This window comes from Poeciliopsis prolifica, unplaced genomic scaffold, assembly GCF_027474105.1.
Source record: "Poeciliopsis prolifica strain line A6 unplaced genomic scaffold, Auburn_PproV2 SCAFFOLD140, whole genome shotgun sequence".
Taxonomy (NCBI): Eukaryota; Metazoa; Chordata; class Actinopteri; order Cyprinodontiformes; family Poeciliidae; genus Poeciliopsis; species Poeciliopsis prolifica.
Window position 1 is genome coordinate 500,295 of NW_026562515.1, and position 22,573 is coordinate 522,867.

Here is a 22,573-nt window from a genome sequence, read left to right on the forward strand (position 1 = left end):
TTTTTATTTTTGTCACTACCTAAAGGACTTTAATTAAAAATATGGTTAGCAGAGAAATTGAGAAGGACATAAATAAATAAAACTAACAAACTGAAGCCAAATGTACAGACATTTCTGTCCCAGCTAGAAAGTTATAAAAATAGGTTTAAAAGTCACACAAACTTCAGGTGCTTCAAAAGTTATGAGCATGTTTACTGTCGAGTTTTGATTGGACAAAAAAAAAAAAAAAACAACAACCAAAAAACCTTGCAAGCCAGTTATTAGTTTATTTCCTTAAATGTTGGAAATTAAACACAATATTATGACTTTTGAATGAGATTTTTATGGTGAAGAAGACCAGTGTAAGTGCTGGCCAAAGCTTTAATGCATTTCCATCCAATAGCTGCAGTATCAAGCTACTTCATGTGGGATTATTTTGATGCACTCTTCAGACATAAAGGTACAAACTGCCTTTTCTTTTTCAAACAACTACAAACAAAACATCAGCACATAATGACATAACTCCAGATGACCTGCTTTTATCACTGTTGTGGCGGCCATGATGGTGGAGAAGATTGTTCTCCGCTGTCAGACATCTCTAACAATGAAAACAGTAAAAGAGGTTCAAGGCGTGGCTATTTAAAAAGAACAAGATCTCTGAGATTACAGTTAAAAATACTTTGACTGCCTCATTGTCTGACGTTGGACTGTCATTTTGATGATCGCTCTGCAGCTGGACAAACCAGTTGTCAAGAGGCTTCCTCTGCCATATGTCATGTTTTCTAACTTCTCAGGTGTGAGACTTTCTGGATCACAGGTGAGGTAAGACTCAAAGAGAGTAACCATATATTTCTGAATCAGGTTTAGGCTTTAGATTATTTCTGTGTTTTGGATTAATACTTGGAAATTCTGCATCTTGTTTGGTAATAAAAACCCTCCAGAAAGCAGAGGTAGATCACACCACACCAACATGTTTTTTCTCTTGATAAAGAATATTTTATTTTGTAGAACATTTAAGTAGTTACAACCCAACACATTTAAAACTGAAACAAACAGCATATTTTAAATTGTTTGTCATGGTGGGTATAAAGTATCCAAAGCGACCCAAACCAACCTACATGAAAAGATTTCACTTAATCTGATGTTAACATTTGTTAGATTATCTGACATATTAGAGACAACAGAACAAAAAGTAAGCTGCACTACTCTCTCTATAAAAAACATAAAGTATGTCCTCCATTTATTGAGTTAGTCTGCGTCATGTTCCTATACATGAGTAAAATTTATTTAGAAACATAGGACTGTTATTTCCTTTTTATTTCCTTTTGCCAGGAGCTGAAGACATGTCTGCCGACATTCAGGCCACCCAACCCCGGGCGTTCGCCATGACCTCTGCGTCCAAACAGTGGTCCTCTGGCATCTGTGACTGCTGCCAGGACCGCGCTGTCTGTGAGTACGAGTCAATAAGAGTAACCGCTAGCTCAGCATGTTTAACAAGCTGAAGATTTTAGTGGCTAAAACCGCTAAACCAGAACAAAAACAGAATGGTAAAGCTGGAGCATGCAGCTTCCACATGATGCCAATCTGGTTTTGTCCTGTAGAGTCAACTTGGACGAGCAGAAAGTGGAAGTTATCTCACCTCATCGGTTTCTTTCTGATCAAATGATCACTAAGGATACAGAATGAAAGGTCAAACTACGAGAAGGCGGACGATAAATAATGACCTCCTTTTATTTCTAACCACATCAATACAAATGTTGAAATTGGGACGTCAAACTGAAAGTCTGAGGAGAAATATGGAGATGGATGGATGGATGGATGGATGGATGGATGGATGGATGGATGGATGGATGGATGGATGGATGGATGGATGGATGGAGGAACAAACTGATGGTTGAGTTGTTAGACAGACTGTCTGACTCAGCGTCCTCCTGGCTGATCTGGAATTACGACGTCCATCTTTAGATGATAATCAACCCGTCCTCCTCTGAGGACAGAAGCATCTCAACTCTGATCTCTGAAGTCATCTGTAACCAGCAGCCTGACCTTTCACCCCGACTTCCTCTGCAGGTTGCTACACCTGCTGCTGTTTTCCCTGCTTCGCCTGCCAGACAGCGAAGGAGGCTGGAGAGTGTTTCTGTCTCCCCCTGCTGGATGCTTTCGGACTCATCCCGCCCATGGCCACGGCACTCCGCGCGTCCATCCGCCACAGATATGGCATCGAGGTTTTTCATTATAATTATATTGCGTGTCTGTGACTTTTTGTTTGCCTAATACAGTTAGTTTTAATTAGTTTTTATAGTGTGTCTGCTAGTCTTTATTAAATATTGTTTGAATTCAGATTAGTTTTTATTAGTTGTAATAGTAGTTTGAGTTTTTTCAGAAAGGTCAAAGTATTGTGATTCGGCATCGATTGGGTATTGAATATTCAACAGAAGATACCATAAAACAATTTATTCAATTATTGTTGAAAAACAAACTGACTGGTTTCAACTCCCAACCTTTACTGCCACCATTTTGCGGACTAGCTACTGGCCACCAGGTGGATTATGGGATGTCGTAAATTTAAACGTTTATTTCACATCAGTTCAAAATGCTAATAAACAGACGAATAAACATAAAATCAACAGATATCAATCTAAAACTTCAGTATGTTTTAATTTCATAAACTCATTAATTATTTACCGTTTTTGCTTATTCCAGTTAACAGAAATATTCTCTCAGTTTCACTTTTCGTTGTTCTCAGTTTTTATTGACCTTGAACTCATCCAGCCTCTTTACTAATTTGTTTATTTACAGAAAAGAGTCAAAGTGTTCTTGAGACGGCAGCAGAGTTTATCTGACCTCAGATCAGTCTGAAACCTGCTCCAGCTTGAACTCCTTTAAACTCTTTCTGCTGTGTGGTTTTTACACTTTGTTTTCCGCAGGGAAGCGTTTGCGGCGACTGCGTGTATGCGAGCTTCTGCGGGCCCTGCACCTGGTGTCAGATATCCAGAGAGATCAAGACGAGACAAAACCCGGTGGTGTTTGTCAGCGCAGCCGCCTGATCAGAACTAATGGTCCGCTCCCTCATCAACAACCCGAGAAGCTGACGTCACAGCCGTCATCAGAGAGATGGCACCCAAAGAGTTTCCACGCTTGATTGGATTAAGAGAGACTTTCACATGTTTCCAGGAACATCTGATAGAACATTGAGTGAAAAGGAACAAAGGATGGAAAATAGGGAAATATTTTACCATCAGCCATGCATCCACATTGTAGAAAATACTGATTTCATCCACACATTTACTTTTGTTTACCATTTTTATGTAATGGTTGAACAAATATGCATGTATGTCTGAAAATACTGTATATAATTCCTAATAAAGACGGGAAATAAATATTATGTTTCTATCAAGGTTATTAAACACAGACTGATCCTACGTCCAACCCTACAGATTCATAACAACATGGCATTGGTATGTCAGTAGGATCAGAGGGGTTTTCCATCCAGGTTTCTGAGGTCCTTAAAATGCTGAAGGTGACAAACCAATCAACCCAACCTCCAACCCTACAAACCTCAACCCTACAACCAACCTTACCGAAAAACTCCTACCCTTAGCAAACCAACAAACCCATGACCCTACCTCCAACCCCACCAACAAACCCCAGACCCTACCTCCAACCCTACAAACAGACCCCTACCCTACCTCCAACCCCACCAACAAACCCCAGATCCTACCTCCAACCCCACCAACAAACCCCAGATCCTACCTCCAACCCACCAACAAACCCAGATCCTACCTCCAACCCCACCAACAAACCCAGACCCTACCTCCAACCCTACAACAAACCCAGACCCTACCTCCAACCCTACAAACAGACCCTCTACCCTACCTCCAACCCCACCAACAAACCCATGACCCTACCTCCAACCCTACAAACAGACCCTCTACCCTACCTCCAACCCCACCAACAAACCCAGATTCCTACCTCCAACCCTACAAACAGACCCTCTACCCTACCTCCAACCCCACCAACAAACCTCAGACCCTACCTCCAACCCTACAAACAGACCCTTAACCCTACCAGCAAACACTAACCCTACCTCATACCGACATGACATCGATATGTCAGTAGGGTTGGAGGTATCTTACATCCAGATTTCTGAAATCCCCAAAACCCTGCCGACTGCTGAGGGTGATCTTAGAGTGTACTTATAGTTTTTTGAATGATGGTGCCAGAGACTTGTGGGAGTTCTGGTGTGTTCATTTAACAGTAAACACCTGTAACCAAGTCACAGTTCATGCATGGTGTCTGGATCAGCTGTGTGACGAGCGACATGCGAGCTGAACCGATCCGTTTTATGATGCTGAACAATTAGAGGAAGGAAAAGCCTCTGAGCTGGTGAGTGTCTCCAGGGAGCTTTGCTCACATATCTGGGCTCTGCGTCAAACTTTCTGCAAGGTGTGGCAAATATGGAAAGAGCCTCTTGAGGAAAACAGTAATGATTGTTTTTATTTGCAGGCCTTCCTTTGATTGTAGGCACCATGGCAACAAACTTGTAATAGTGCATCAGTTTCCAGTACTTCATTCTGAGACTTTAAATGTCTGGTGATTAGAGGAAAGTTTAACACTGTTTAATAAATTGCAAAGTTTGATGTGAAGGAATTTTATCAACTTTCTATTTTGGGAGTTGCGTTGCCTCTCCAGCAGAGGGCAGAGTCACAAATCAGCAGATCCGTTTCAACTTGTTGGGTCTTGTCTGAGGATCAGATGAGATTTTAAACTAATCCTCACAAAAAGCAAAAAAAACAAAAAACATGATTTAACACAAACTGAAGGTGTTTTTTAGAGGCAGTGCTGTGAAAATCTGTTCTATTTTTGCTTTTCTGACCCACATATTTCAGACAATCAAACCATTTTAAAATCAGATATATATAACCGGGGTAAACACAAAATGAAGTTTCAAAAGTAAGAATTTCAAATATTAAGCATGAAAAAAGCAATCTAGACACTCTTCTTCACAGAATTGACTAATTGTTGGAAATAAATCTATATTTATTTCTCACCACTTAGAAATCAGACTGTAACATTTCATTAAAATATTTTGTATTTAGCGTTTTTACTTTTTTTTTTACATGTAAAAAAGAAATAATAATAATATTAATAAAGATAGATGGCATTTAGTGTTGCCTAGATCCTTTTCTGCAGCCAAGTGTTGGATGGATGTAGCAATCCAAACATGAAAATTATTTTTAATGATGAATTTCATCCTTTAAGTCTGACTCATTGTTCAGAGGAGGAAGAGCTGCAGCCTTCACAAGCAGCTCCCACTTCTCCTCTGAACTGCAGCTATTTTTACTTCTTATGCAAAATGTCAACTTGCTCTGACAGTTTTATGCCATCCAGATTTGATCTGAAACTTTGGATTACACATGCACAAACTATCTGTGCTGTTTATGAAAACTATTTGTCCCTATGGAGAATAAATAAAGATACAACTTAAAGTGAAGGCTGAGTAGTTTATGTTGTATGTTTAGTGGAAGAGTTGTAGTAACTGGTTACATTTGTTTTAGTAACTTTTTTGGACAAAAAATAAGCTTTACTACATGATTATTTTTATTTTTACTTGAATAATAAAAAAAATAAATAAAGTATCGCTATTCTTATTTCAGTAAAATTTCTGGATACACTGCAAAAACACAAAAACTTACTAAGAGATTATTATTATTACCACAGCAGATTATTTCACTTAGAACAAGGCATTTTTCCCATGTTATAAGTGAAATAATCTGCCAATGGAACCAGTACATTTTTTTTAAATCAATGTTAAGGAATTATTTGCATAAAACAAGCTGCTATATCTTGCTGAAAATGTACATATCAGTTAATTGTCTTAAAAAATTAGACTATTTTCAGTCTTATAAACATGTTGAAACTTTTGCCCGAATACAAAACTGATACTTTTTCCATTTCTCTATTTTTATTTTCATGTTTATTTCCATTTTCATCCGCCAGAGGGCGCTAAAGCTCAAACTCACCGTTGATTCTGTATCAGTTCCTGCAGTGAAGGGAAGAAAGGCCTACGCTTAAAACATCTGCTTAAAAAACTAAAAGCAATTACATTGCACCACATTTTGACATTATTAGTTAAATTTTAAACATTCAAACAGTAAACAACACCTACATGATGACCATTTTCTTGCTTTTACATGCTTTTTTAAAGCTAATTTAAATTATTAGTTACATTTACTCAGTTGCACTTACTTGGAAAAAAATGTACATTTAGGAGTATATTTACTAAGCTGTACATTTTACTTTTACTAGAGTAATTTTATTACGTATTGCTGCTCTGAATTTAGTGCATTTTCTGGCTTCTCTGTCCACTGTGAATAGCTTCAATGAATGAAGAACAAACATGTTTTAACCAAAAACCAGACACACACCTGCAGTTTCTGTTAAAGTTCCATACTGATCTAGAAAAATTGTTTTTTCCGCCCCCCAATTTTGTTATCTATATGGATTATTTTTATTTTGGTTCCACATAAATTAAAATTTTTATCAGTCTGATTAAGTAATTCTTAAATATTAAATAATTTTATCAATTACTCAGGACTCACAATTTGAAGACAACCTGTGAGTTTTCTTCAAATACGTTTTTACTGTCGAGTAATTTCTTGACTACTTTTTACTTTTATTTTGTACTAGTGCTTCTCTTACAGCCTACAATTTTTCTATGCTTATTTCACAGTAACTTGAAATTTCCGCATAAGTTAAATTTTTTTTAAATCACCAAAGCTTTAATAATTCCTAAATTACAGTAACCATGCATCCTGTGACTGTAAGACGACAGATGCTAATGCTAGCCTCTCCTCAGGGTTAATAGTTATCCGTAATGTTGTGAAACCTTTACAGCAGTCACCTTTTTATGATCACCTTTGTCCCAGTCTTTTTGTGGTTTGTGTAAATCCTCAGAGGGCGAGTGAGCGAGGGGAGGGTAAGGCTGCGGCTCGCTGATATGACTGAGTTGGGACTCGATCTAACGCCTTAATCACGAACGCCCGTGTTATTTTCCCTCCGTTGCATGACCTTGCTGCTTCCTCCTTCTCTCTTTCCTCCTGCCACTCCTGTCTCTCTCACTCTGGCCATTTTCCAGGCAGGATTTTTCCTCCTGTCGACCTGAAGTTTGGAAGGTTTTTGCTGTGTTCCAGAAGCATTTTTTGTGTGCAACCAAAAAGGATGTAAGAGTTGATTTGGATTCAGTGACCAGTTTGGAAAAATACAGAAATATAACTGAGCAGCAGGGCCAGCCAAAGGTTATGTTGGGCCTGGAGGCAGAATTTGATTTGGGCCCCTCTTCCTTTTCAGAACATCTCTACTGCTAACAGCGTCCCAGAACTTGTGAGAGGGGGTGTGAATTACATTTTCTGAGTTGTCTTTGATTAATGTTGACTGAAAAATAATACATTTTAGTCTATAGTCCATTTTTTCTTTATTTGCCTTTATTATCCCACTGCAATGTATTGTTTATGTTTTCACCCTGTGAAGCACTTTGAACTGTCTTGTTGCTTAAATGTGCTAAACAAATAAAACTTGCCTACTTTACCTTTTGTGCAAAGTTCATGTACATCATTTTGCTAACCAATGCAATTTTCATGATAAATGTGTGTGTGTGTTACCTTTAACCCAAAGTCTGGACTTTGTTTCATTTAAGGTGTGTAAAAACTGAGTTGTGTGCAAATGGATTCAGTTTGACAAACTGAACAGGCTGACTGGGAAAATAACATGTAACAATAAAATACACAACACCTTCTAGCTCAAAGAAATACTCCATTAGCAAATGTCACAGAGAAATTAGTAAATAAATCCATTGTACTGCTATGTTCACAAGTAACATCTGATATTAAATGTGTCATAAACTCCAATGAATTCCAATGACTTCACCTTTCATCTACAAACTGGACTTTGCATTACAAACTGAGGTAATCTTTGTTCAAAAGCTAAGCTGTCGGCAAATGAGTACCAAATATTATTCTGGCTCACCAAGGACTGGCAGTACAAATTATACTCTGGGAATCGGGTGCAACAACAGTCAGGTGAGTTGATTAACAAACTCTTTATACGTAAAAACAAACAGCACTAAACCAAAACTGAAGACTGATGAGTTAAGAATCAATTATGCTTTAAAATGTACTATTTATCCATATTCACTGGAGTATGTGTTGTGTACTGTATTTCTTTATAGTCAATTTTAAAAATGTAACAATTACACACATGTAAGAAGGACCCAGAATATTAAAATAAATACACACACATACTGGTTTTTGACACTGCTTATGACCCATGAAAAGGAGGTACATAATAGGGTAATAAATTAGGATAATTTTGAATAATTAATTTATTGTATCAACTAAATTTACTAGAAATATATTATATAGATCAAGGATGTTCAAAGTGACGTTTGGGGGCCATTTGCTGACCTTGATTGTTTTATTTAATTGCTCTATTAAAATTTTTCTGAATACACCGTGTCCTCAAACAAAAACTGACCTAAATTTTGTTTTTACTGCTGAAAATTTACGAAATAGGTTTTCACTTTCTTCATACAAATCAATTTGAGTTACAGAGTAACAACAGTGCACCTATATGACTCAAGGCAGGTGACCTAGCCTTGTTCCAAGTGGAAGTAAATGAGATAAACACATGAGTTTATTTACTCAGTTTACAGCTGTTTTACCAGTTTTAGCTGTATGCCACTTCCCTCTTTTATGGGGTTCTCTATAAAATACTTGTAATTTGATAGTTTTGATCTTTCATACAAGATAGAAAAACATGTAACACAAAAGCTTGTCAAAATAATTCATATAAGTGAATTTAATTTTTTTTTTTTTAACTAACAGCCTTGGTTTGTTCATGTAAGAATTTTTCTACTTAATTTCTTCATTTGTTGTTTACTTGTCACTTACTAAATAAAGTGTCTGCAAAAAGACAACATGAGGAGAGGAAACAGAACTGCTGTGTAAACAGACTTCAAAATAAGAGCACGAATATAAGAGTCTAACAAATTGAATTTTTAACAGACAAACTTCAACATAGAAAAACATAACCCTATTCAAGTAAATTAGCGCTTTAGAATTTATCTGGAAAAAACTTTATTAGGGCAAGTGCACTAAACATTTTTAAAGTAAGAACATATGCTAAAAGTTAAATAATTAATTAGCTCTGCTATAGGATATTAGTGGAAGTTTGTTCACATCAACATATCATTGAAATGTAATAGAGTTATAGATAAAAAGTGCTACTATTTGACATTTAAGGTTAGCTAACAATTTAATGCATTTTTAACCCTCAGGAAATGTCCACCACTGCCTCTGTATTCCTGGCACTTCTCTACTTCCTGTTACCTCCATACACTTCTTGTGGAGAGAGTAAGATCCTGGTGGTGCCTGTTGATGGCAGCCATTGGATCAACATGAAAATAATCCTTGAAGAGCTTCACTCCAGAGGCCATGAAATCACAGTTCTACGCTCGGCCAAGAGTTGGTACATCCCCAGCAACTCCTCCATTTATACCTCCATTAATATCCCAATGTTGGAGGATGAGGCAGACAGAGACTTTTATATTACAATGATCCAGGATGTCATGTATCGACGAAGCTATCCCAATTTTATACGCACGTTTTATCAACAGTACTTACTCACATCTGCCTTAGGAGATGGTCATACAATTATGGCAAAGTCAGCAGGTAAAATTTTGGAGGATGTTGTGCTAATGAAGAGGTTGCAGGATACAAAATTTGACATAATATTAACAGACCCAGCACTTCCTTTAGGCGTGATTCTGGGTGGTTACCTCAAGCTGCCAATGGTCTATAATGTCCGCTGGATTAATACAGGGGAAGGTCATCTAACTATAGCTCCATCTCCTGTCACCTATGTTCCTATACCTGGAAGTGAACTTCATGATCAAATGGATTTTCAGGAGAGGATAAAAAATATGTTGCATTATCTCTACAGCCTTTATGAGTTGTACATTGTCATTAACCCAGCCTACACAGATTTATTCCAGAAACATTTCCCTCCTGGGACTGATTTGGTGTCTTTGGAGCTCTCAGCTGATATCTGGCTTTTCAGGGCAGATTTTGTCTTTGAGTTCCCTCGACCCACCATGCCCAATATGGTTTACATAGGGGGGTTCCAGTGCAAGGAGGCTCAACCTCTGCCTGATGAGTTGGAGGAATTCATGCAGAGCTCTGGGGATCATGGGGTGGTGGTCATGTCACTGGGAACACTGGTGTCAGCTCTCCCATCTGACATTACAGAAGCCATTGCTGCTGCTTTTGCTGAGCTCCCTCAAAAAGTCATTTGGCGTTTTGTTGGTGACAAACCTTCATCTTTGGGAAAAAACACCAAGCTGGTCAACTGGCTTCCCCAGAAGGATCTCCTGGAACATCCTAAAACTAAAGTCTTCATAGCCCATGGAGGAACCAATGGCATGTATGAGGCCATCTGTCATGGTGTTCCTGTTCTGGGTTTGCCCCTCCTATTTGATCAATTTGACAACTTACTCCGACTGAAAGTTCGCGGAGCAGCTAGGGTAGTGGAGGTCCGATCACTGACCAAAGACAATTTTCTGGAGGCTCTTAAGGACATCTTGGAGAATGCATCTTACCGTGAAAATATCCAACGTCTCTCTCAGCTACACCGTGACCGACCAATGTCTCCAGTGGACACAGCAATCTTCTGGATAGAGTACGTCATCAGGAACAAAGGAGCCTCCCACCTTCGGTCCACAGGTTTCAATCTGCCTTGGTATTCCTACTTCTGTCTGGATGTAACAGTCTTTCTCTTAGCCATAACTGGAGGCATTATTTGTGGTTCTGTCTTGGCCTGTAAGGCACTCTGCTGCAGGAAGTCTAGAATGAAGAGAAAAACAGAATAACTGAGGAAAGTAGAGTAATTCACCAAAAAATAACAATTTTATAGTAGAAATACATATAGTTTAACTCTATCATGTTTAATGAAAAATCTTTTGCCTCATACACAAACTTGTTTTTAAATATTAACACTCTTAAGCTACAATTAAAATGTAATTAAAATGTCTAATTTTTGGACACAAAGTCTTAAGACAGAAATCATTTTGGATATATTGAGAAGGTAAAGGAATTACTTACCCATATAAAGATATGTACAGGTAAATATCTAGGTCTTAATTTTTATATGGGTATTGCATGATCAAGTTTCAATTGGGTTGCCAGGTGACGGACTGATTAAACCGGGGTTGCTAGGTAACGGCACAATGCGACTTAACAATCAAGAGGTTTTTGAAATTGGTTACTTTCAAGAGACCAAAAATCCTAAACGTATTGCCAAAAAATGGTTGGATGTTTTAATCACTTGGGTTGTTTTTGGAAGCTAACATCCATGGTTTTTCTTGTCCTCACTTTTGGGGTTACAACAAATCAGTGCCAAGGAAAATCAATGATGCTCCTGAGTTGGGTGCTTTGGAAATGTCCCCTACATCCTGCACTTTCTATGAACTTATTTTATGTGGATGTCAGCGCAGAAGAAACAGAATAGCACTTAGTGTTCAAAGGAGCCAACTTGCTTTTTTTCTGCCTCATACTCAGCTGTTCATCTGGAAACAGGGAGAGGTAGCAAACAAAAATAAACTTTATTGAAACATAACTTAAAGTCAAAAAATAATGTCAAGCTAAATATTTGTTCCAAAATATAAAACAATATCAGTTATATAAAATAACCAGATTACCTTAGAAAGGTTTATGGTATGTCACATAGACCTTTGTTATACCTTAATCTATTCATGGACTTTGTCTTACAAGCAAGGAGCATCTGTGTGTAAAATATGGGATGAATGGCAGTAAATAGTTCACTAGCTCCTTGACAACTGACAGCTCAAGCAAGACTTTCAGATCTGGTGAGCCAATTCATAAAGTTTTACCTTAAATTAAAACACCCATCAACTTTTCTCTCAGTTTAAATATGTGTTCATTGTCTTATTTTGTGGTAATTGTGGGTATATAAAACCTACTTTGGAAAAATCTCTACTCCATTGTTCCTCCATTAATTGGTTAAAGAACCTTAATTTATAATTATGTATTATGAATTTTGTGAATTATTGGAAGTTTGCCCAGGTTTGAATATATGTTTATTTATAATTAAAAAAAATTTCTAACAGTGTGAAGGTTGCACAGACTAATTACATATTGTCACATTAATTTTTGATTGTTTGATTTGTTTTTTTTAGTTTCTTCTAATATTAAAATTGTATAATAAATTACCATAAATATCTTGGCTTTTGGTGCTCTGAGTTGAGATCTCACAGACACAAGATCACTAATTCCCATTCTTTCTTGTGACATCTAGTGAAAAAAGATTGCACATTGATAAGGAGGTATTCTAGACCACAACTCCCTTATGTTGGAAAAAACGTTTTTTCTTCTTTTGTAGAAAATGTCCAAATCTGTCTCGGTAATCTTGGCAATCCTCTGCTTCCTGATGCTCAGACCCTCTTACTGTAGAGGCAGTAAGATCCTGGTGGTGCCTCTTGAATGCAGCCACTGGATCAACATGAAGATAATCCTTGATGAGCTTCACTCCAAAGGCCATGAAATTACCGTTATGCACTCTGCCAAGAGCTGGTACATCCCTACTAACTCCTCCATTTATACCTCAATTCATATTCCGACAGTTGGGGGAGACAGGAGCGTTTACAATAAAGTTCTGCTAGATGTCATGGATCGTCGCAGCTATTCTACCTTGATACGCTCGTTTTACCAACAACAGTTGATCACAAACATGTTAGAGAACGCCCATGATATTTTAGCCAAATCTGCTGCTACTATTTTAGAGGACGAATTGCTAATGCAGAAGTTAAAGGACACCAAGTTTGATCTCATGTTGACAGATCCAGCCTTCTCTTTAGGGGTGATTCTTGGTAGTTACCTCAAGCTACCGATGGTTTTCAATGTCCGTTGGATTAATAATGGAGAGGGACATCAAACTATTGCTCCCTCTCCTGTCTCCTATACTCCTGTATCAGGAAGTGAACTTCACGATCAAATGAATTTTGAGGAGAGGACAAAGAACATGCTGCATTATCTCTACAATCTTTATGAACAGTACTTCATCATTAACCCAGCCTACACAGATCTACTCCAGAAACATTTCCCTCCTGGGACTGATTTGGTGTCTTTGGAGCTCTCAGCTGATATCTGGCTCTTCAGGGCAGATTTTGTCTTTGAGTTCCCTCGACCCACCATGCCCAATATGGTTTACATAGGGGGCTTCCAGTGCAACGAGGCCCAGCCTCTGCCTCATGAGTTGGAGGCACTCATGCAGAGCTCTGGGGATCATGGGGTGGTGGTCATGTCACTGGGAACACTGGTGTCAGCTCTGCCGCATAGGATCACAGAAGCCATTGCTGCTGCTTTTGCTGAGCTCCCTCAGAAAGTCATTTGGCGTTTTGTTGGTGACAAACCTTCATTTTTGGGAAAAAACACTAAGTTGGTCAAATGGCTTCCCCAGAATGATCTGTTGGGACATCCTAAGACTAAGGTCTTCATAGCCCATGGAGGAACCAATGGCATGTATGAGGCCATTTATCATGGCGTCTGGGTTTGCCCCTCCTATTTGATCAATTTGACAACTTACTCCGACTGAAAGTTCGCGGAGCAGCTAGGGTGGTGGAGGTCCGATCACTGACCAAAGACAATTTCCTGGAGGCTCTAAAGGACATCTTGGAGAATCCGACTTATCGTGAAAACATCCAACATCTCTCTCAGCTACACCGTGACCGACCAATGTCTCCAATGGACACAGCCATCTTCTGGATCGAGTACGTCATCAGGAACAAAGGAGCCGCCCACCTGCAGTTTGCAGGTTTCAATCTGCCTTGGTATTCCTACTTCTGTCTGGATGTAACAGTCTTTCTCTTAACAGTAACTGGAGGCATCATGTGTGGCTCTATCTTGGCCTGCAAGGCACTCTACTGCAGGAAGTCTAACAAGAAGATAAAAGCAGAATAACTCCTTTTTCAGTAACAGTTAGTTTTGTTTCTTAGACACCATAAGCAATGCATTGGTTGATGTTTTCTGTTGCATATTTTGTTTTGTTTTAAGAAAATAAAGGTCTTTACTGACAAACTCTAGTAAAATGCTTTTTTACTGAACAAATTTAGGAAAAAATTGTTGGTGATTTCTCATTTAAACAGATTTAATGCTGCAATGCCTGAAAGCCTTGTTACCAGTAGCTAAGTATTAGTTAGATTCTGAAATTGAGCTGAAAAAGCTGAATGTCCTTCTCTACCTCACAAAAAAGACTTTGAATCCTGATGAAATTTTTAACTGTTGTTAGCTGTACTCCAACATGTTAGCTCTTTTCTGATTATCCTTAATTTGACACTGATTAGGTATTATATACCTAGATACAGATTTGCTTTTAGCTTAACTAATTTGTTTAACTCTAATTGGCTATTAGAACTGGTTTAGACTTGCTTCTAGCTTGACTCAGATTAGCCGTTAGTGTGACCCTGATTAGTTTGAATTTAAAGATCTATTAGAGTGAGTTACATTAGTTTTTATTTTGACTCCAAAAATCTGAGAAAATATCACTTGTAAAATAATTTGGAACATGGTGTAATAGTTGCTAACTCTGCCCTGGTTGATGTTTTTCTGGATTCACATAAGCTATTGGCTTCAATCTGATTAGCTGTGAGCTTGATCCCATTTAGCTATTAGCTGATTCAGAATCCTTCTTCCTTTGAATTTGAAGTTATGGGATTACAATGGTGGGTCATATGACTTGCACCAGTTTTTACTGTGAGGGAGTTTCGCAATAACAAACTCTGAGAGAGCATAGTTTTCAGCTAGAGGCAGAAAAACAGCCATATACTTTGGGTTTGCATTGTTTTTACTGAAAGTCATGGAAATATATTGCGTTTTGACACTGTTGTTTGCCCTTTATTTTAGTTAAGAAAACGCATACAAGAGACAAACACCTATAAAACAGGTCTTACAAAATAAAAATATTTTAGCTTGTGGTCATTATTTTGCATGAACAAACATACAATACAAAGTATTTAAAATGAACCTGATTGGTTGACATCAGTCTGAAAGTATTACTGTGTTCGATAACAGCTGTAATCCTTTGAGGTTGACCTTTAATCCATAAAATGGACTTTGTTTCACAAACTATGGGTCTCTGTATGTAAAAACTGAGTTGAGTGTCTCATACAATACTACTTCATCGACTACAGGAAGCTCAAGTCAAACGTCTGGAATTGGATTTAATAACAATCAGGTTGCAACTGATTAATCTTTGTATGAAAAAAGTAAGAAATCTCGGAACCTTTGATGATGATCTTAGTGTAAAATAAATGGGTTTAGTCATTTCTTCTTGTTAAAGCTCTGGGTGTATAAGGTCTCATCAAGATTGCTGTGTAATGGCTACACAGGTTGCAAATTCCAGCAGAGATTTTTATGCAAGTTATTCACACAAAATATCTCAATGCATACTGCAAACTGGTGACATAAATAACATTATTCTCAAGTTTTATATGGAGATCAGAAAATGCTGAAGGTTTCACACTGACAGCATTCCTCAAAAATATATTTCTCTATATTTGCTATGTAAAACTTTTTTCAGTTATTTTGTTGCCTATTTTAATCTGATCTGATCTGTCAAAGGGTCAAAGCTCCACAGGTATTATGTTCATTCAACAAAATACCTAAACTATGGAGTAATATAGTTTTAGAGAGGAGTGTCCTTCTCCTGACAATCCTTTCAAACTGTCACACTTGTTCAGTTTTTTTTCTCATTTTAGCTTCAACATGTTTTCTATCCTTTTTTTCTATTGTTGGATCAAACTGTTCATTCTCCAACAACACCATTTCTATATAAAAAGAAAGAATGGTACAGCCAATGCAAAAGACAATAAACTTACTGTAAAAACAAATCACAATCAAAGCAATGGTAGACGTGGCCACTGATCTATAATGAGCAGGCACCAGAGGTTTTCAGTTACAGACTAAATCTGGAGACTCTGGAACCAAAGAGAAGAAAATAACAAAAATTGGACAGTTGGTGCCTTGGTGTGTTGTGACAGAACTCCACTTAACCAGTTACTGTAATTGCTTCACAAAGAACAGGCAGATAAGCCAGTTTTCAAAGGTACAGTGAGATGTAGCTGAAGTATTGCTCATTTTCATATTGGTATTGGAAGACTGTCAACTGTATTAATGTGTCTTTCTCAGGATATACAAATTGTTCGGAAATGGTCTGATAAGTCTTCACAGATTCATTAGTTACAATTGCGTTGCTACAGTGCAGCAATTCACGACAACTCCAATTTTTATAAAGGTAGTTACATCAGATGATTAACTGTGTTGTTTTATATCTTCCTGCAGAAAATGTCTAAATCTTTATATATAATCCTGGCAGTCCTCTGCTTCCTGACGCTTGGACCCTCTTACTGTAAAGGCAGTAAGATCCTGGTGGTGCCTGTTGATGGAAGCCACTGGATCAACATGAAGATAATCCTTGAAGAGCTTCACTCCAGGGGCCATGAAATTACCGTTCTAAGATCTGCCAAGAGCTGGTACATCCCCAGTAACTCGTCCATTTACACATCCATTAATGTCCCAATGTTGGAGGATGAGGAAGACAGGAGCTTTTACAATAAAATGCTGAAGGATGTCATGAGTTGCCGCAGCTATTCCAGCTTTATAAGCACATTTTGCCAACAGCACTTGATTACATCAATGTTAGGGAAGGGCCATGAGATTCTGGCCAAATCTGCTAACATAATATTAGAGGACAAAGATTTCATAAAGATCTTGCAGGATTCAAAGTTTAATCTCATGTTGACAGACCCTGCCCTTACCTTAGGGGTGATTCTGGGTGGTTACCTCAAGCTGCCAATGGTCTATAATGTTCGCTGGATGAATACAGGGGAAGGTCATCTAACTATCGCACCTTCTCCTGTCTCCTATGTTCCTATATCTGGAAGTGAACTTCACAATCAAATGGATTTTCAGGAGAGGGTGAAAAATATGTTGCATTATCTCTACAATCTTTATGAACAGTACTTCATCATTAACCCAGCCTACACAGATTTATTCCAGAAACATTTCCCTCCTGGGACTGATTTGGTGTCTTTGGAGCTCTCAGCTGATATCTGGCTTTGTAGGGAGATTTTGTCTTTGAGTTCCCTCGACCCACCATGCCCAATATGGTTTACATAGGGGGCTTCCAGTGCAACGAGGCCAGCCTCTGCCTCATGAGTTGGAGGAATTCATGCAGAGCTCTGGGGATCATGGGGTGGTGATTATGTCTGTAGGAACAATTGTGTCAGCTCTACCATCTGACATCACAGAAGCCATTGCTGCTGCTTTTGCTGAGCTCCCTCAGAAAGTCATTTGGCGTCTTGAGAGTGACAAACCTTCAACTTTGGGAAAAAACACCAAGTTGGTTAAATGGCTTCCCCAGAATGATCTGTTGGGACATCCTAAGACTAAGGTCTTCATCGCCCATGGAGGAACCAATGGCATGTATGAGGCTATCTATCATGGAGTTCCTGTTCTGGGTTTGCCCCTCCTATTTGATCAATTTGACAACTTACTCCGACTGAAGTTCGTGGTGCAGCTAGGTAGTGGAGGTCCAATCACTGACCAAAGACAATTTCCTGGAGGCTCTAAAGGACATCTTGGAGAATCGACTTATCGTGAAAACATTCAACGTCTCTCTCGCTACACCGTGACCGACCAATGTCTCCAATGGACACAGCCATCTTCTGGATCGAGTATCATCAGGAACAAAGGAGCGACCCACCTTCTGCCACAGGCTTTAGGCTGCCTTGGTATTCCTACGTCTGCCTCGACGTAGCAGTCTTTGTATTGGCTGTATCTGGAATCTCCATCTGGGGTTTCATCTCTGTCTGTAGGTTACTCTGCTGTAAGAGGTCCAGCAAGAAGATCAAACCAGAGTAATTCATCAAAAAATTACTTCCATTTTAATAAATATGCAACTTTACAACAGTGCCCTCCCTGTAGCTGATCCTAAAACAACAAGTTGTGCAATATACCAACATTTCTGCCTTATATTCAATGTTGCGTTAAGACAATAAACTCATCTGACCTGTATTTTAATGGTATTTCTGGACATTTTGAATTGAGAAAGTTGAAGTGGTTTTTGCAACAAATCTGTTTCTGAAACAAATATAAATAAATGTTTTCTTCCTTTCTGTTTGAATCTTTAAATTCTATTGATTACAAAAAATATATTACTGAACATTTTCTGCCCACAACTGATTAAAGTTGTTGACTAATTCTTTTTTGAGCGTGACAATTCTTTAATCTTTGTTACTTAACCCTTCAGCGTGGCTGATTTTGATATCAGCCACGCTCCTCTTGACTGGTTGCTCATATAAAACCATAAAATGGACATATGAGAACATGGAGTTGTGAAAATGACAGTAATTACATGCAAGAAGGTGACAAGGCAGCATTTAAGCATAGCTTTTGAGCTTTTTTTGTGTCCATGGCTGTTCTGTGGCATGGCAGTGCGCATTTTGTAATGAGCATGGCAGTCAGTCAGTACAGATTTACAGAACTCAATATGTCATAATAACTTATTGTTTTTTGATGTTAAAAAACGACATGTCTAGGATCCCCTAAATAATGACATTTGTTGAATATTTAAGAGATAATATGAAAAAGAAAACATCCAGTACCCACGCCACATCCAACCTATTGACTTAACCCATACAAATTTGCTGCGTAGATAAAACAAACTGCCTTTCAGGACAAATGTTTTGTAACTTACCTTTAGTACAAATATTGGACTTTGTCCCACATGTTCAAGATCATTGATTGAAACGTGAGGCCAGTATAAAATACAATCCTGCTTCCTGACGAAGGACTGCTCAAGGCAAACATCTGGAAAAGAATTCATCAAGATTCAGGTTTGATTTTTCAGTTTATATTATGAAAAAACGACTCCATATTGTTAATTTTCTAACTGCTTCCTGAGTTAATCTGAATGAATTACATATGTTTGGATTCTGCCATTTTCTTTTAAATCCTGTTAATACATATTGAATACTTCATTGTATTTGGAGTAAAATACAGACCATTACTCTAAAAGCAACATAAAAAGCCATATAGCAGTTTGCAAATACAAATGCAATCCCTAATTTTGGAGTGATATTCTTTGTTCTGATGAGACCAAATGTAATTGGGTATAACAATCATTGCTAAACTTGTCAGAAGAAAAAGAGAGGAAGCTTGTAAAATATTTTGCCTTCCTTGATCTATAATACGTTCTTCCTGAAGAAAGAGAAAAATTTCTTCAGGAAATTTCTGAAAGTTAAAACATGAAAAGTTTAGTAAACTCTGCAGAGTCTTAGATGAAACTGTTGGTTTTTTTTTAACCCTCATGGGGACTTAAGAGACCGTGTCATTGGACCCTGTAAGCGTTTTACTCTGTGAGGGATCTGGTGGGGTTATACTGACCAAGCAAAGATTTTTCTTTGGGTGTCATTTTGCAAACTGTCGGTCTGATGGGAAAATCCTCTCGGTTCCACACTGTCTGATTGTGAAATTATCTGTGCTCCTCTTGAGCGTCACACTTACCTTTTCAGTCTAATGTAAATAAACTTGATAAGTTATACCCTCTTTCAAAATTCATCTGCATGACAAAAAAAACTTTTTTTTCTTTACAGAAAATGTCCAACACTATCTCTGTATTCCTAGCAGTCCTCTGCTGTCTGGTGGTCGGAGCCTATTACTGTAAAGGCAGTAAGATCCTGGTGTTGCCTGTTGATGGCAGCCACTGGATCAACATGAAGGTTATCCTGGAAGAGCTTCACTCCCGGGGACACGAAATCACCGTTTTGCACTCTGCCAACAGCTGGTACATCACTAATAACCCTTCCATTTACAACTCAGTTCATGTTCAATCAGTCTTCGATGAGATGGACAGAAACTTTTACGTGGAAATGATGCAGGATGTTATGGACTGCCGTGGCCATCCTACTTTTATACGCTCATTTTGTCAACACAATTTGATTACAATGCTGTTAAAAGACATGCATAAGATCTCGGCGATAATGACTAATAATATTTTCAAGGATGAAACACTAATGAAGAAGCTCAAGAATAACAAGTTTGACCTCATGTTGACAGACCCAGCGTTTCCCATGGGGGCGATTCTGGGTGGTTACCTCAAGCTGCCGATGGTCTTTAATGTCCGCTGGATTACCAATGGAGAGAGTCATCAATCCATAGCTCCATCTCCTGTCTCCTATGTCCCTGTATCAGGAAGTGAACTTCATGATCAGATGGGTTTTCTAGAGAGGACAAAGAATATGTTGCATTATCTCTACAGCCTTTATGAGTTGTACATTGTCATTAACCCAACCTACACAGATTTATTCCAGAAACATTTCCCTCCTGGGACTGATTTGGTGTCTTTGATGCTCTCAGCTGATATCTGGCTTTGTAGGGGAGATTTTGTCTTTGAGTTCCCTCGACCCACCATGCCCAATATGGTTTACATAGGGGGCTTCCAGTGCAAGGAGGCTCAACCTCTGCCTCATGAGTTGGAGGAATTCATGCAGAGCTCTGGGGATCATGGGGTGGTGTTCATGTCTGTAGGAACAATTGTGTCAGCTCTACCATCTGACATCACAGAAGCCATTGCTGCTGCTTTTGCTGAGCTCCCTCAGAAAGTCATTTGGCGCTTTGATGGTGACAAACCTTCAACTTTGGGAAAAAACACCAAGCTAGTCAAGTGGCTTCCCCAGAATGATCTGCTGGGACATCCTAAGACTAAGGTCTTCATAGCCCATGGAGGAACCAATGGCATGTATGAGGCTATCTATCATGGAGTTCCTGTTCTGGGTTTGCCCCTCCTATTTGATCAGTTTGACAACTTACTCCGACTGAAGGTTCGTGGTGCAGCTAGGGTGGTGGAGGTCCGATCACTGACCAAAGACAATTTCCTGGAGGCTCTAAAGGACATCTTGGAGAATCCGACTTATCGTGAAAACATTCAACGTCTCTCTCGGCTACACCGTGACCGACCAATGTCTCCAATGGACACAGCCATCTTCTGGATCGAGTACGTCATCAGGAACAAAGGAGCGACCCACCTTCTGCCCGCAGGCTTTAGACTGCCTTGGTATTCCTACGTCTGCCTCGACGTAGCAGTCTTTGTATTGGCTGTATCTGGAATCTCCATGTGGGGTTTTGTCTTTGTCTGTAGGTTACTCTGCTGCAAGAGGTCCAGCAAGAAGATCAAACCAGAGTAATTCATCAAAACATTACACCTGTTTTAATCACTTTACAGCTTTGCAACAGTGCCCTCTCTGCAGCTGAACCCAAAACAGCAAGCAGTGCAATACACTAACATTTCTGCCTCATATTCAATGTAATACCATACAATTGTTAACTATCTTCTGACCTATATTAAAATGGAATTTCTGGACATATTGAATTTGGAAAACAAAAACGATTTTGTGACCGACCTTTTTCTCAGTAAAATACAGCATTAATACTTACAGGTATGGCTGGTATAAGTGGACTAGTAGGGCTAGGCCCTCCCTGGCATTTACAGTAAAGTTTTTAAAATAAATAATTTAAAAATAACTACTTAAAATAAATACATGTTATAAATAATGTATCACATTTTCTTAATTTTTCAACAAACCTGCTGTCAAACCGCCTGGGGATCTTTCCGAAGGGCTAACTTCTGACAGCTCCAATCAGCGTTACTGTCTGTCACGGCTCAGAATGATTGACAGGCGTCCAGCTTTGCGGCTCACTGGGGCTAATTTTGTCGGCCCAAATATCACCACCAGCTGCCACTGAATACTAACATTAGAAGACGGTAGTACTAATGTTTATGAAGGATGACTGATGAGGAAAGATGATACGGAAAAGCCTTTGGAAAAACATCACCCTTTCAGGAGTATTTGACTTTTTAGAATAATTGGGGGTACTTTCATCAAAAGTTGTTCTCTGTGTCATTGATCGCTCCTCTCTGCAACTTGTATGACATTTTCTGTACACAACTTATAAAAGATTTGGCTTTAATCCTTTTTTGAAAGTGGCAATTCTTTCACCCACATAACTTTGAGAGTATAATTTCAAAGGACTTTCTTGCCCTCCAATGAGACTTGGTAATTTGCTTCTATGCTCAGGGAAATACAGATTTAAAAATGGTTATGTAATATGAGTTACAAAAAGAGGGTATAAAGATCGTGTAAGAGTAGCAAGGCCTAGGAAAACTGTCTTGTGTTCTTGAGATCTGTGTTCAATGCACATCCTCCTGAAAAAGGTTCTAGTGTTGCACGTTTTTACTTTGTAGTCCAGTATAGTTTTGAATCAATGGAAAGTTAAATACTGTTCATTATGAGTCTCCTGCACAATTGTATACAATCATACAGGGAAACAAAGAAAGTTATATTGATGGCTGAGATTTACATGCAAGACCAACTTGCTGAAAAGCAACCTGAAATTTTTTTGCCTCTGTCACAATAAATTTATCTTTGCAATTCCTCTATTTATTGACCTGCTGTCATTCTCTTATT

At 38.5% G+C, this 22,573-nt stretch overlaps 3 protein-coding genes and 2 pseudogenes across 4 annotated transcripts; all 5 read left to right on the forward strand.

Annotated features, from left to right (window-relative positions):
- Positions 1-710: 710 nt before the first annotated feature.
- On the forward strand, positions 711-3,315 carry LOC129355671 (cornifelin homolog A-like). Of its 2 annotated transcripts, none has more exons than XM_055025256.1 (4): positions 711-801; positions 1,312-1,428; positions 2,050-2,204; positions 2,907-3,315. In XM_055025256.1, the coding sequence occupies exons 2-4, from the start codon at positions 1,323-1,325 to the stop codon at positions 3,024-3,026; spliced, it is 381 nt and encodes a 126-aa protein (XP_054881231.1). In that variant the 5' UTR covers positions 711-801; positions 1,312-1,322; the 3' UTR covers positions 3,027-3,315. The 2 variants fall into 2 exon arrangements, with proteins under 2 accessions (XP_054881231.1, XP_054881229.1); XM_055025254.1 differs by having other exon boundaries at positions 711-796.
- Positions 3,316-7,976: 4,661 nt separating this feature from the next.
- Positions 7,977-10,904, forward strand: LOC129355650 (UDP-glucuronosyltransferase 2C1-like). The gene is made up of 2 exons (XM_055025236.1): positions 7,977-8,057; positions 9,314-10,904. Exons 1-2 carry the CDS (start codon positions 7,977-7,979, stop codon positions 10,901-10,903), a joined length of 1,671 nt encoding a protein of 556 aa, XP_054881211.1. The 3' UTR covers position 10,904.
- Positions 10,905-12,420: 1,516 nt separating this feature from the next.
- On the forward strand, positions 12,421-14,100 carry LOC129355654 (UDP-glucuronosyltransferase 2B15-like; annotated as a pseudogene).
- Positions 14,101-14,419: 319 nt separating this feature from the next.
- Positions 14,420-18,309, forward strand: LOC129355652 (UDP-glucuronosyltransferase 2B31-like; annotated as a pseudogene).
- A 525-nt stretch (positions 18,310-18,834) lies between these two features.
- Positions 18,835-22,545, forward strand: LOC129355653 (UDP-glucuronosyltransferase 2B31-like). The gene is made up of 2 exons (XM_055025237.1): positions 18,835-18,943; positions 19,703-22,545. The coding sequence occupies exon 2, from the start codon at positions 19,706-19,708 to the stop codon at positions 21,290-21,292; it is 1,587 nt and encodes a 528-aa protein (XP_054881212.1). The 5' UTR covers positions 18,835-18,943; positions 19,703-19,705; the 3' UTR covers positions 21,293-22,545.
- The last annotated feature ends 28 nt before the right edge of the window (positions 22,546-22,573 follow it).

Coding starts and splice junctions, on each gene's coding strand:
- LOC129355671 (XM_055025256.1), top strand. CDS start 1,323: ATGTCTGCCGACATTCAGGCCACCCAACCCCGGGCGTTCGCCATGACC. Junction 1,429..2,049: donor CTGCCAGGACCGCGCTGTCT/GTGAGTACGAGT, acceptor CTTCCTCTGCAG/GTTGCTACACCTGCTGCTGT. Junction 2,205..2,906: donor GCCACAGATATGGCATCGAG/GTTTTTCATTAT, acceptor TGTTTTCCGCAG/GGAAGCGTTTGCGGCGACTG.
- LOC129355653 (XM_055025237.1), top strand. CDS start 19,706: ATGTCCAACACTATCTCTGTATTCCTAGCAGTCCTCTGCTGTCTGGTG.
- LOC129355650 (XM_055025236.1), top strand. CDS start 7,977: ATGAGTACCAAATATTATTCTGGCTCACCAAGGACTGGCAGTACAAAT. Junction 8,058..9,313: donor TCGGGTGCAACAACAGTCAG/GTGAGTTGATTA, acceptor TTTAACCCTCAG/GAAATGTCCACCACTGCCTC.